The 14912-nt window shown below is 40.8% G+C and overlaps 1 protein-coding gene across 3 annotated transcripts in view; it reads right to left on the bottom strand.

Moving 5' to 3' along the window:
• Positions 1-2856: 2856 nt before the first annotated feature.
• The window catches only part of MCUB (mitochondrial calcium uniporter dominant negative subunit beta), a 102895-nt gene continuing 90839 nt past the window's right edge, over positions 2857-14912 (bottom strand). Inside the window, exons 5-9 of one of the 3 annotated variants that reach the window (XM_072755494.1) lie at positions 9773-9933; positions 8215-8418; positions 7649-7765; positions 5786-5806; positions 2857-3286 (exon numbers count right to left, since the gene is read on the bottom strand). In XM_072755494.1, coding sequence (XP_072611595.1) covers positions 3167-3286; positions 5786-5806; positions 7649-7765; positions 8215-8418; positions 9773-9933 — 623 coding nt within the window. In that variant the 3' untranslated portion in view covers positions 2857-3166. Of the gene's footprint in view, positions 3287-5561; positions 5807-7648; positions 7766-8214; positions 8419-9772; positions 9934-14912 lie in introns of those variants that run through there. The other 2 variants (XM_072755495.1, XM_072755496.1) reach the window with 2 other exon arrangements.

The following is a 14912-nucleotide window of genomic DNA, read 5'->3' on the forward strand; positions in this document are numbered from 1 at the left end:
CAACTGCTGAGCCACCAGGGATCCCTAAGAAGTATATTATGTAAGACTATAGCTACCATAGACAGTGATTCCTCTGATGGATCTGGGCAAAGTAAACTGAAAACATTCTGGAAAGGATTTACCATTCTAGATGCCATTAAGAACATGCTTGATTCATGGGAAGAAGTAAAAATATTAACATAAACAGGAGCTTGGAAGAAACTGATCCCCACCTATATGGCTTTGAGGGGTTCAAGATTTCAGTGGAGAAAGTAGCTATAGATAGGATAGAAACAGCAAAAGAACTGGAATTAAAAGTGGTTTCTTGACATGGAATCGACTGCTGGTGAAGATGCTGTGAAGATTGTTGAAATGACAACAAAGCGTTCGTATATTACATAAACTTAGTTCATAAAACAGCAACAGCGTTTGACAGAGAATTGATTCCTAATTTTGAATTAAGTTCTATTGTGGATAAAGTGCCATCAAGCAGCATCATAGGCTACAGAGAAATTGTTTGTGAAAGGAAGAGTCAATTGATGCAACAAACGTCATTGTTGTCCTAAAGAAATGGCCACAGCTACCACCCCAATCAGTCAGCAGCCATCAACAATGGGGACAAGTCCCTCCACCAGCAAAAGAAGAATGGTTAGCATTCTTCTTATCAATGAAACTTTTTTATTTAAAAGTAGATATAGTTTGTCCTTGAACATGGGTTTGAACTGCACAGGTCCACTTATATGTAGATGTTTTTGATAAATACAGTACCTATAAATACATTTTTCTTATGATTTTCTTAATGTTTTCTCTAGCTTACTGTAAGAATAAGACCCTTATTACAATAAGCAGGGTCACAGCTCCTGCCAGGGGGACTATATCCGTGTATGCAAGGCCATCACAGCTGGTTACTTTTACCACACGGCCCGGTTGACTCGTAGTGGCTATCGCACAAACAGCAGCAGACAGTGTTCATTCACCCCAACTCCTCCCTCTTTGAGGAACAGCCACACTGGTTGCTCTACCATGAACTTGTCTTGACTACCAAGGAGTTCATGAGACAGGTATTGGAGAGATTGAAGACAGTTGGCTTCTGGAGGTGGCTCTCCATTATTATAAAGCCAAGGAGGTAGAAGATCCCCATTCTAAGAAAATGTCCCCCAAAATAGGCAAGATACGAGAAGAGCTAGGATAAAGAGAAGGGGATGCAAGCCGAACCCAACATCAGCTCCTTTTCCTTTTATACGTTATTTAATATCTATTTTTGGAATAAAGCTGGGGGGAACTTTTATTATTATTTAAAAATATATGTATTATACAAAGCATATGTTAATTGACCATTTATGTTCTCAGTAAGGCTTCTGGTCAACAGAAGCTATTAAGTTTAGAGGGAGTCATAAGTTACACAGAGATTTTCAACTGCATGGGAGTGAGGTGGGGGCAGCATCCCTTAATCCCCCAGTTGTTACATTGCTTTTTTAAGACATAATGTCACTGCACCCTTAATAGACTAGAGTATAAACATAACATATACTGGGCAACCAAAAAATTCATTTGACTTGCTTTATTACAATATTTGCTTCATTGCGATGGTTTGGAACAGAATCCACACTATCTCTAAGGTATGCCTGTATAACATATTCAATGGAATATTAAGTCATTAAAAAAGAATGAAATCTTGCCATCTGTAACAAGGATGGACCTAGTGGGTATTATGCTAAGTGAAATGAGAGAAAAACAAATACCGTATGATCTCATTTATATGTGAAATTTAAAAAAATTGAGCTCACAGCTAAAGAGAACATCTGCTGGTTGCTGGGGGGTGGGCGGGGGAGAGGTGATAGGCAAAATAGCGGAAGGGAATTAAAAGGTACAAACTTCCAGTTATAAAATAAATAAGACATGGGAACAAAATCAACAGCACGAGGAATACAGTTAATAATATGTATTGGGTGGTGACAGATGGCAACCTAATTTCTCATGGTAAACACTTTATGATGTATATAAATTTTGAATCACCGTGCTGTACACCTGACACTAATTTAACATTAGCATTGTATGTCAAATATGCTTCAATAAAAAATAAGTCTAGTATTTAAAAAAATCACCTACAAGGACTGCTGTATGGTATTCTGAGGAAGAAATACAAAACACACTTAATTCCTGAGAATTGGAATCTGTGGCTCTTCCAGGTTAAGTGGCCATACGCTGTCCAGCAGTCACTGGTCCCACTCAGGGACCTTAGTGTTAATGGAATAATAGATGTTACTTTTAAGAGTCCATGCTTACTAATATGATCTATAAAACTGGAGTAACTCTGTTAGTAGCCTGTCGGAGGCTGGTAAAATGTTTGCGCTCTGAGGACTGAAACATACGACTCGCTAGTTCAGAAGTGATCGTTTGCATGTGCCGTTTCAGCTGCAGATCACAGCGAGAGGCGACTAGAGGCTGTGGTGAGCGGGACACTGATACCTTTGTGTGTGGTCATGACGGGGCCTACCACAGGCACTGCCATCACTGTGACTCTACTTTCCAGAGCTAATGACTACAAAGCCGCTCCTCAGTTCACCTCATGAACACTGGCCTGATGGCAAAGATGACACAATTCTGGTTACCTAAGAGAAAGTTGATGTTATTCAAAAGTATTAAAAACAAAATGAACAAAACCACTTTTTTCCTTCAACAAACTCAGTTGAAGAGTTGCAGTGATATCAAACTGCAATGACATTATCTGGGTTCCAAAATGCCATGGAAGTAAGAGGGACACAACTGAATTTTAACAGTTGTCTCTAAATAAGACAATATTTTTGTAATAAAATTAACATATAATTGGATTCCCTTAATTTTGGTTCCAATCTTTTTGTACTTACAACTTGGAATTGAGTAGAAAGATCACACTTGTTTATATTATTAGTTACCTGATCTCTACAGCTTTAATATTAACATAATGTTCATTAAACTACAGCTTAAATATTATAAAGGCTGGAGTGTCCTGCCGCTTATTACTGAGTTGTCCCCTTGGTACTAAGAAATGAATTTCACCAAAGTACAATGTGACTTACACAATAGTCCCTGATCTGAAGAATTAAACTCCGTATTACTTGTCGAGTAAGAAGATACAAATCAAAGGAAGCTATCTTTTCTAAGAATTCATTTTTCACATGACTTTCTGGGCAGCCCGTGGTGCAGTTTAGTGCCACCTGCAGCCCAGGGCGTGATCCTGGAGACTGTAGATCGAGTCCCACGTCAGGCTCTCTGTATGATGCCTGCTTCTTCCTCTGCCTGTGTCTCTGCCTCTCTCTCTCTGTCTCTATGAATAAATAAGTAAAATTTCACATGACTTTCTGAAGCCCTAAAAACACAGAAGTATTCTTTGATAATCATCTTTCATATTTATTGTTCAGGGGTTCATCAAAATTTTTCTGTAAAAAGCCAGAAAGTAAATAGGTTAGGCTTTGCAGCCAAACTCTCTCTACTGCATAGAAAAGTTTGCTGTGTACAGTGCAGAAAGAGCCAAAGTTCAATGCAGCTGACTTCCAGTAACACTGCATTTGTGAAAACAGGCATCATATATGAATTTGCCAACACCTGCTCTAGTCTATGCCATCTTTCCAGATTGCCCTTAGACTACGTGCAAAAATTCAGAAGCTATTCTTTCTACTTTCCCAGACTGGACTCTGCCCAGTGCTATACCTGAAAATGCCACAGGCCTTTTACCTATCTTTCTTGGGTACCTAGCAAAGCCAGGCATTATTCTTGGCACCTGGGATGGATCCATCAGTGAACAAAGCAAACAACAATCCCAGTTTGCTTGTTATTTCAAAGATTTTTATTTATTTATTCATGAGAGACAGAGACAGAGAGGCAGAGACACAGGCAGAGGGAGAAGCAGGCTCCTCACAGGGAGCCTAATGCTGGACTTGATCCAGGCATCCCGGGATCACACCCTGACCTAAAGGCAGACAGACGCGCAACCGCTGAGCCACCTAGGAGTCCCCACAATCCATGTTCTCCTGGAACCTCTACTCAAGTGTGACATTTATAGAGTAGCTTATATTAGCTACTCATGTTCAAAGCATTTCATCTCACTTAACTCTCAATAAGGTCAATGGCATTTTATAATTAATTACCTTAATGAGGAGAGGTCAAGTTAACTGCCTAATATCTCCAGCTAGTAAGTGCAGAACCTCCCTGACCCTAAAGCCCATATGCTTTCTATCCCACACTGGATGTACTCTGCTGTTTCCCATGTTAAATCCAGAATCCTGATTCCATTATCTGATCCCATCCTCCCAGTCCAAACTTGTTTCAAGCATTCTACTCCTTTTCATTGTATATTCCCTGGAGAAATACTCCAGTACAGAGCCAAGACCCATTTCAGGACTCCCCTGCCCTTCCCACATTATATCCCTGCTTTCCCTCTTTCCAAGTTCCACCCAAAAGGCAAGGCCCACCCTTCCCAAGTTATTTCTCTTAACTTTGATCATACTTGATGGTCTTGTCTCTCCCTAGGAATAGCAAAAGGCAGAACATGTCCTTGGGCTCGTCATAATGATTATATAAAAACACAGCGCGTATTCTTAGCTTAGTAATAAAACCTCAATATTGTAGTGATTAAAAATTTCCATGTTTCAGAGATACTGACACAAATGGCAAGCAGTCATTGTGTGCCGCTCCACTTACAGTGTAGAAGTTTGAATCTGACTTGATCGAAAAATAAACTCGGAAAACATTGGTGGCTTTGGGTATTTTGAATAGCAAATCAGGGTATCATCATTATCCTTCCAGGCCAATGGACTAACTACCATTAGTTGTAAATGCACAAAGATCTTTCTTCCACCATGAGTAGGTGCTGAAATCTGGCTCTGTGCACTTGGGCCAACCAGCCTCTCCATGCCTCCATTTCCTTATTATTAAACTGGGATTAAAAACAGCTACTTTAAAAAAAAAAAAAAAAAAAAAAAAAAAACAGCTACTTTTGGGGACGCCTGGGTGGCTCAGCAGTTGAGTGTCTGCCTGTGGCTCAGGGCATGATCCTGGAGTCCCAGGATTGAGTCCCACATCGGGCTCCCTGCATGGAGCCTGCTTCTCCCTCTGCCTGTGTCTCTGCCTCTCTGTGTCTCTCATGAATAAATAAAATATTTTAAAAACAAAACAAAAACAGCTACTTTCATAGGATATAGGATTACAAATAACGTATATGTAAAGTACCTACATCAGTACTTGATATTGTATCAATAGTATCTATATCTCAGTAAAATATTAGTTAAGATGAAACATTTCAAATGACATTTTATAATTTTATAATTTAGCTATGTTTCAGGATAAAGGTCTTCTTACTATTATGTACTTAAAAATAAATTAATGACAAGACAATTCTAAAGGAAACCTAAGAATGAGAGCAAATGCCAGGCACATGGACCACTCCACGTATGCAGGGGAATAAACATAACCCAGGAGGATGAGGACTCAGCTCAAATGCCAAACCGCAGCAGCAGCTGCTCTGACTTTAATGGACATGTCCAAGCTCCTTCTGGCATTAACCCTGGGCAAGTCATGTGAATCCACACACTAAAAATCTCAAGTGAGAACTTCAAAGAATACCTGTGTTTTGCAAGCATTTTTTTTAATTTAACAAAAGAGATTAAAACAATCAAATTCAAAGGAACTATGGGACTCAAAAAGTTCCAGTTTTTAAGTTACAGAATCAACACGTACTGGAAAAAATTCAATGATATTTAAAAATGCAAGATTAATTCTTTCCATTGAGTTCCTTTCCTTGCATTCGCAAATAGAGAGAGTGGCGCACCTGTTTCAGCGACTCTGTAGCCTGTCAATGGGAAAAAGGAGAAACTACATGATCAGAGAGAATGAGAAACAGCATCAATGCACAAGAATTCTATAAATTTAATGTATCTTAGGTTAAACAAACAAATTTCAAGTACTAATGGCAAATATCTATAATATTTTGATGACTAGGGATCCTCTTTGAAAGAAAGAGTCTAAGGTTTCTAATACATCCTTCAAGTTCTTGCTATGTTCGCAGTCCCCTTTACTATGGTTTTTCTAGTCCTTATTTGAAAAGAAAAGCACCCTGTGACCCATCAGTCTCCCTTCTTCCTCAATGTTATTACCTTAAAAAAAAATACTTCACAGATGCTACTTTATTTATTTATTTATTTTGCACAGATGCTACTTTAAATCTTAAATGCCTGGGGCTATGAACTAGGTGGAAGAACATCCATCCCTTAGCCTTCTTGGATTAGATCCTTCAAACGTAAAAGTTCCCACTAATTAGAGATAAAATCATTGTATTTTTCCTAAGTAGTGCTTTTATAGAATGTAAAAGTTGTTAAAGGTTTCCTCATCCCCAATTCTTGGATTACACATTTAATTCTAGTAATAACTTGTTCTTCTAATTTGAGGGATGGGAAGTTTAGAAGGTACAGGTAACAAGAGATATTATGAACACTGGCTACTAAATAAGCAGTGCAAGAGATTTTTACCAAAACTTTTTTCTTATAAAATGACTAAGAAAAATTAAAAATTCACTTAATGTGTTGAGAAGCTACCATTAGCTATCATCTGAACAAAGCTAAAGAGTCCACCAGGGGCCAGCGTAAAAGCTCCCAAAGACACAAATTGTGTCGAGGACCCTCAGAGCATAGGCTCCAGAGTCAGACTGTTGGGTTCATAGCCTGCTTTCCCCACTTTTTAACACTGTAGATACCTGGGCAAGGAACTAACACCTCTGTTTTCTCACTGGAAAGATGGAAAAGATGAAGGGAGGAATACCATATTGATTCTTTTATTTTTAAGGAGAAGGAACTTACAAATGCCTTTAAAAAAGCTTAAAATTTAGGGTATCTGGGTGGCTCAGTCAGTTAAACTGCCTTGGGCTCAGGTCATGATCCGGGGTTCTGGGGTGGAGCCCCACATTGGGCTTCCTGCTCAGCGGGGAACTGCTTCTCCCTCTCCCTCCCACTTCCCCTGCTCCCGTGTGCACTCTCTCTCAAAGAAATAAATAATCTTTAAAAAGGAAAAAAAAATTCTTTCTGGTATTCACCTTCCTAAAAGTCTAGTTTCTTTTATGTCCTTAAAAAGTTGGGCTTGAGAGGTGCCTGGGTGGCTCAGTCAGTTAAGCTTCGAACTCTTGATTTCAGCTCAGGTCATGATCTCAAGGTTGTGAGATCCAACCCACCCTCCCGACCCCCACGTGGGGTTCCACAATGGGTGTGGAGCCCACTTAAGATTCTCTCCCTCTCTTTCCCTCTGCCCCTCCCCTGTTCTAAAAAAAAAAAAAGTTGAGCTTGATAATTGGATTGTTTTCCTTAAAAGCACACTCAGAGAGTCAATAGAAATAAGACTGCTGCTGAAAACTATTATTTTACTATCTCAAAGTCATTTAAGACATTTTCCCACACATATTAGAAGATAACCCCAGGTAGAATACAGGAATCAAAACCAAAACTGTCAAAAAAAACCCAAAAAACCCAAAACTGTCTGAAATGAAATTAACATCACACATGTCAGCTGTCTCACTGAGCAAAGCACAGTACATAAAAGTCTATCTAGGACGAAGGACCAAGATTTAACTTGCAGATCTCCCCAATACTAAGTTCTGGCTCCCAAACAAGACCAGTTAGAAGACGTCATAGTTGCAATAAAGTACCTTAGCAAGATCTTCTTTTAACTTGTTGTACTGCACCACATCAAAATGTTGTTTCTTTGATTTTTTATGGAAGAAGTGAAGAAACTGCCTACTCTTAACAGCTGAGTAAGTATAATCCTAAGAGGAAAAAAAAAAAAAAAAAAAAGAACATATGAACATAATGTCTCTGCAAGAAAGACACTTGCCTTAGCAACACTAAAGCAAAAGAAGGCAGATGAGTAAAATATTTGCAGTGGCCAACAGAGAAAGCATAAGGCAACACAAGTGAAACATTTTGTCTTGCTTGAGATCAGCTGCTGCTTTCAAAAGTAAGCATGCTGGGAAGAGAAATCACACATATTGGGATAGAATGAAAAAGAAAACTGTTTTAGCAAAATCATCATGCAATAAAGTTAAAGTTACTGAGTGTTTCTGCAATACATATTCAATCATATTTATAAAGGCACAGAACAAAATTTGATGTGTTTATCTCAGTGGAGAAATTTGTGAGCTATATTACTTCAGCTGGAGAAGGAATTATTTGCAAAACATGTTCTAACTTACCGTTTTCCTAACAAATGACTCACCTGTCGGGTGATTATAAAGTATGCAAAAAAGACCATGGAATTTGCAACTGTGATGAAGTAGGTCACTGGTTCCATAATATCCCAGGAGTACACCCACCAGGTGAGCCAGGCCAAGGCCCCGCCCTGAACGGACAACAGTGCTAACCCAGCCCACAGAAGTCTGCTCGTTTTAGCTTCTGAGCGAGCTTCAATTCCAGCTTTTATCTGAGGGGGGCGGGAAAGAGCTTGGGTCAGTTTATAGTGTACCAAATTAAGGGGAAATAAAAGAAGGAACAAGTAAAATCATACCTATCGGCATTATTTTAACAAGATCTGATTTAGGGAAAAGTTATGAAACATATACATTCATGAGTGATCACTTACTCACTTCCAAGTCAGCTCAGAAATGACCCCTTTTTTAAATTGGCCTGCTTTTGGGGGAAAAAAATGAAAGAGTACAGAAGGGTATACAATGAAAAACTCAAGATGCTGTCCTCTGAAACCTAAAATTACATGCCTATCTTCTTTGATCTAGCAACTGCACTGCTAGGGATGCATCCTCTAGGTACACTTGCACACACGGTTCATTACAGATTCTCAAGAGTAGAAGACTGACACTTATCAATATTATCTGCTGAGCTATTGAGCAGCAGTAGTGTGGAAACCACACATCAATGTGCAGATCTTTCCAGATACACTGTTAGTGAAAAAAGGTGAGAAGAGTATGTGATAGTGTATGCCCTTTTCTGAAAAAGGGGACAAAATAATATATTTGTACTTGTGTATACACAGATGATCCATGGGTGTAAGGATATGGTAGGAGGAGGAAAACTTTCCACTGGCACCTTTCCAGATTTTCAAATCTTAATGCAAGTAAATATATTACCCACTTTTTAAAAAGTAAAAAATAAATCCAAGAAATATAATTCAAAAGTCCCTTGCTCTGCCATCTCGAGTATCCTTAGAGGATACTATCAAAGTTTATTTCCAGAAACTTCCTATTCAGATACAAAGACACACAGATAACACCCATCCATTTTTAAAAATCACAAATGGTATCAGTGGTTTAAAAGATGCAGGTTTTTCCCTTAAAACAGACTCCTCCACGCTTCTCAAAAAAAGTTTTTTTTTTCCTCCTCCACTAATGATTAACTTTTGGATGCTAGGAAGCCGGTGCTAACTCTCCAGCTGTACATCTATAAACAGGGCTGGAGCCACGGGCCTATCCTGTAAAAAAGAACCTGGAAGCACTGCAGCTAGTGTAGCCCGGCTCATATTGTCCTCATTTACAGAGAGGACAGTCTGGAGGGGCAGCACAGCACACAGTTCAAGATGCAGCTCCAGTGGGGCCGCCAGAATTCATGTTCGGGCTCCACCACATTAGTAGCTATGCACCCTTGTGGTCTCTGCTTCCTCACCTGAAGGATGACAAAGATAATAGAGTACCAAATGCACAGGCTCATCGTGAGGACTGAAGGAGAAAATGAGCATATGTGGAGCATTCACAAAAACATTCACTCCACAAGTGGTCAATCAACAGTATTATTTTCACACAGACTCAACTGTGACACTTTCCAACCTGTTCGAGAGGCCGCAGCTGTCCCTTCAGGTGGTCAATTTTCTCCAGTAAGAGGTGCTCTCGTTTTTTCTGAAACTCTTCTAAATGCAAAGCTGTAAACAGTCTGTGAACCAAGGATTTCACATTTTCCATCTGAGTAGCATGTTCCATACTCAGTTTTTCTGAGAAAAGACAGAAAGGACACGTAAGGCGGTCACCACACTTCTTCTACCAGGCTCTCCCAGTTCAGGGACTCCAACCTGTGTGCCTATGGCCGGCCACCCGGGCACCCCAAGTCCCAGGGAGGCATTTGGTATTGGCCTTTCTTCCTGTCTCAGGTGATCTGTCTCTCCCATAGAAGAAAGTCTGGAACGACAAATTGCTAGACGGTAGGCTTAAAACTATTTTTTTTGGTCTTTTTTTCTTTTGTAATACGACTTTGCTATTTCTTTAAAAATCTTCAAATGGAAAAGGTACCCTTCTACCAGAATCCAGGTGCATGCCTCACCTTAGTTTATAACACTTTTGGTTTACGGGTTCATTTTTTTGTTGTTGTTTTAAGTTTTTATTTAAATTCTAGTTACTGGCGATCCCTGGGTGGCTCAGCAGTTTGGCACCTGCCTTCGGCCCAGGGCGTGATCCTGGAGACCCGGGATCGAGTCCCACGTCAGACTCCCTGTGTGGAGCTTGCTTCTCTCTCTGCCTGTGTCTCTGCCTCTCTTTCTCTCTCTGTGTCTCTCATGAATAAATAAATAAAATCTTTAAAAAAAATAAATTCTAGTTACTTAACATATAGTGTAATATTGGTTTCAGGAGGAGAAATGTAGTGATTTATCACTTACATACAACACCCAGTGCTCATCACAAGTGCCCTCCTTATGGCTCATTTTTTATATCCAACCTCAACCTAAGATCCCTACCCCTTTATCCCAGGCATTTATCCAAAAATTATCTTAGGATGCACAGGGGAGGGAAGCTGGTGTACGAAAGTGTAAATGAAAGTTTAAAATATAAGTTCAACAAGATGTAGATCTGAAAGGAGGTTCATACTGCTAGGAAAGGAAGTCACAGTTTCTGAATGTTTAACAAAGTTCTTTTGCATATGGATTTTCTCTTAATCCTTCTGCCACTCTGGGTCTACAAACACACAAAAACTGGGCTGTAATGCTCCTTTTCTGAGTGTTGTAGCTGTTCCCCAGTGCTGTTAGAGAACTGGAGGTGGGGGACAGGGTGGGACATGGCAGGGCAGATCCGCCCACCTGCAGTGTGCATTTGTATCCACAGCAGGTTTAGGGCCCTGGAGTCAGGAGTAGCCCAGTGAGCCTCCAGGGAGGATCAGCAGGCCTCGGAGTTATTTCCCTTCCATTCTACCCACTGCCTTCAAGACTTTAGTGTAGTCTTAATCCCTTCTACATTCTAGGCTAAAGCTGCCAGGAAGTAGTGAGAAGCATAAGTTCTCTTCTAGACTTTTGAGATTTGTACAAGTCAGAGTCCTTTTATTTTGGTGAAAAATGTACTGCTATTTAAAAAGTGTACAAAATTAAAAATTAAAAAAAACAAAAGGTCTATATATAGAAGAAAGGTCTAGCTGGGGCATGATTTCGTCCCAAGCTGTGGAGTGTATCCAAGACAAAGCCAGACCTTAAGTGATAAGGACAGATTTTATCCAGGCAGCACTGTGATATGGAAGAGGGTCCAGTGTGAACTGAGCTCAACTTGTATTTGTGCAGAGGCGGCTGGGTGCTCTAGGGACAGAGGAGAGGATGGGGGGTGGGGGCCTCAGTGGAGTCGGAGAAGTGGAAATCTACAGCCTGGGCCTGAGGATTCTAGGTTAGGGTTAGGGCAAAGGTTAGGGCAACTCGGCCATTTGGGTTGGTAATTGGCACTTAAGCAGAAGAGAAACAAACAGAAGGCAGTGTGGAAGTCGAGCAAGGCAGCCACACAGCTGGGAGAAGAGCAAGCGTCAGCTCCCTGGACATTTGTGTTTCAAAGAGTAGTTTTCTCAGGTCCTTGAGATGACAGTTCTGGAAGGCAGAGGCTGTATACTTCAAAGGCATAGAGAAAGAATTTAGAATTGCAAGCTTTCTGAAGTAATTGCTAGAAGAAAACGTTCAGGGACCTGTCTGCCTATCACCAAGTTTTCCCTGAATGCACGAGAAGTTCTCCTGGCAGTGTCGCACTTCCCCAGGCAAGCATAATCCTGGGGATATGCCCTTATGCTGACAGAAACTATGCTGGGGTTTGTTCAAGTCTCTTGGGGGGTGGGGGTGGTAGGCATGGGACTGGAGGTGAACAAAATCATCTGTGTGGAGAATCTGCCATCTTTATGGGTCCAGACTGAGGTCTAGTCAAGAAGAAGGCTCGGAGGCACCTGGCTAATGTTTGGTCAAAGAGACAGTCTTTGTTGGGTTACATGCAATGTTGATCTGAGCTCAGTGACAAGCTATGGTCTTTCAGAAATGGCACCGCAAAATTCATATGTTGTATTACCAATTTAAACATTTCCCTAAATAAACAAACGAGCATTTGTCTGTGGTATCTCCTAACAAAAACCAAAAACGAGAGACAATTACTCTTTTCTTTTTCTTCAGAAGCTGCTTATTCCTTTTATATGTGTCTTTAATACAGATTTCATTTTCATATACTGAATTTCTTTTTGTTGTTTTTTTTTTTCATAGACTAAATTTCGAATCTTTGCCAATGCTTTAGAGAAGGAACGGGGTTTAAATACATTTTTTTAACTCCAAATTTACAATTTTATAAACTGAATTTTCTATTAATCCTGTATAATTCCTCTGTCATTTTCCTGCCAACCATACCTACTGTGCCCATTATTTTAATTCCCATTGTGAGACTGAGTCAGTCGGGTTTGGTGTTCAGTGAGGCATCTGGTGAGCCAGCACCATCCCAGCAACCACCCCTCCAGGCAGGGAGGCAGCTCTCCTCCCAAGGAGATGGCAGGAAGGAGGTTGTAATTAGTCCACCTGGACCTAAAGGTGTATGTAACATGTTGGGGCCTGCAGGAGAGGAAGGACAAGTAAAACAAAAAGATGCCCTAAAATCATCGGTTTCCACTTGTATCCTCAAGTACTCAACCCAGAGACCAGGAAACAGAAGGCTTTCCAGAATGTTGGGTGATGTAGTTTTGGAATATAGGTGAGGTTTGGTGGGGTGCGGTCTGGAGCCAATGACCAAGAAAGAACTCTTGAGATGTCTTTGGTGCAAAATGGTGGTTTTATTAAAGCCTGGGGGCAGGACCCATGGGCAGGAAGAGCTGCTGCCCAGGGCTTGTGGGGGTGGCTGATTATATACTTGGGAGTTGGAGATAAGGAAAAGGGAGGTTTCAAAAGGATTTTCACATGCTCAAGAGAACCTACAAGATACTGGAGGCCTGCCATTGTCAGTTAAAGATGGTTTTTCCCTCTAGTAAGGCATTAAGATAGTTGGGAGCTTCCTGGAGGAATGTCACACATATCCCATCCAGAAGTTGGGGGAGGAGGTTTGCAGGGTGTGAGGTTGTGCTTTGTTCTCAGCTAGCCTTCTGTTCCCCATCATCAGGAACTCACCAGACACAAACTTTCTATCTTAACATGGGTTTTCATTTCTGTATTTATGAACTTCTAGCATCCTTCTCTCTTTGAGGTTTAATACTGCCCTGATTTTAAGAATTAACAGGGACGCCTGGGTGGCTCAGTGATTGAGCGCCTACCTTCAGCCCAGGGTGTGATCCTGGAGTCCCAGGATTGAGTCCCACATCAGGCTCCCTTCATGGAGCCTGCTTCTCCCTCTGCATATGTCTCTGCCTCTCTCTTTGTCTGTGTCTCTCATGAATAAATAAAGTCTTTAAAAAAAGAAAAAAGAATTAACAGAAGAAAGTTCACAATTGTTGAAATGATGGATTCATTTTAATTTCTCTATACTTGTGTTTGAAAATAACATAAAATTTTCAAACATACAATTAAAATTTTTAAAAATCTATTTTTCTTCAAGGGATCTTCAGAGAAATGGCTGACATCAATGCTGGGGTACAAGATCAGCCTGGATCATCTACTTATACCAGAAAGAAAAAGCCTGAAATCAAAATGGGGGCAAGTCACAAGACATGGGCACCATGGTGTTCAAATTGTACCAGTTAATTAGTGGGAGCCCCTGAAGCACCTTATGATTTGCTCCCATTTCTCTCTGTTACAGCATTTATTCTTTTTTAATCTAAATCCCCTCCCCTTTTCCCTTTTCACTGGCATCTATTGATAATTCTTGGCTGATGCAGAATTTGGAGGAATCTGCTTGCAATATGACAACTTTTCGATTCCAGCAGCCCTCCCATTTGCCAGTCAGCACTTGGCATTCTAACTATAAACAAGAGCCTTCCCTTATTTATTGATCTATTTAGTCATCTATTTTTTCAGGCACAGGCTTATGAATTCCTTTCTGCTGTCTCCAGCAGTCTACGGTCACAACTTACTGGGAACAGAAGCCTCCAGAGCTAATACTGGCAGGAACACTTCAGCATAACTGGTGAATTGCTGGAGGCTCAGTGCTGACCAGTTTGAGAAGTAAAAACCTCACAGGCATTCACTAGTTTTATCTCCAGGAGCCCCACAGGGTTCTCACAGTGAAGATCAGAGATCCAAATAATCTGGTGCTTGGCGCAGGGAGAGGGGAAAAGTAACCATTCTGGATCAGCCCCCAAGCAACTTTCTCCTAGCAAGGAAACTACTTTACCAGAGCCTTATCTGGCTGGAAGAAAGGCAATTAGCTACTCCCAGCCCCCTCTAGACCTCCTGGCTCACAAAGGAAAGGAAAAATAAAGTGGCTAAGAAACTCTACTGAAAGCTGCAGCCCTGGAATTCTGGCCCAATAAAATAACTGAGATTCAGTCATAGGTTTATACAATGCTCCTCCCCCCACCCCCAAGACCCTACCATCACACCAACAGGGCTGCAGTTCTGTGCAAGACGCATACCCTAAGAAAGAATTTCTAGGGAAACTCAGAGACAACACAGAAGAGAAAAACAGGGGCACGAGAAGAAACACAGACCTCCGATACCTACAGCTATAGGCCAACAGCCTCTTAGCCAGATACACATAAAACCTCAGATTAAATGCCTCCTTGCTTCAGGTTCTACTACACAACACATCATGTCCAACTTTCTTTCTT

Source organism: Vulpes vulpes, chromosome 4 (genome assembly GCF_048418805.1).
Source record: "Vulpes vulpes isolate BD-2025 chromosome 4, VulVul3, whole genome shotgun sequence".
NCBI lineage: Eukaryota > Metazoa > Chordata > Mammalia > Carnivora > Canidae > Vulpes > Vulpes vulpes.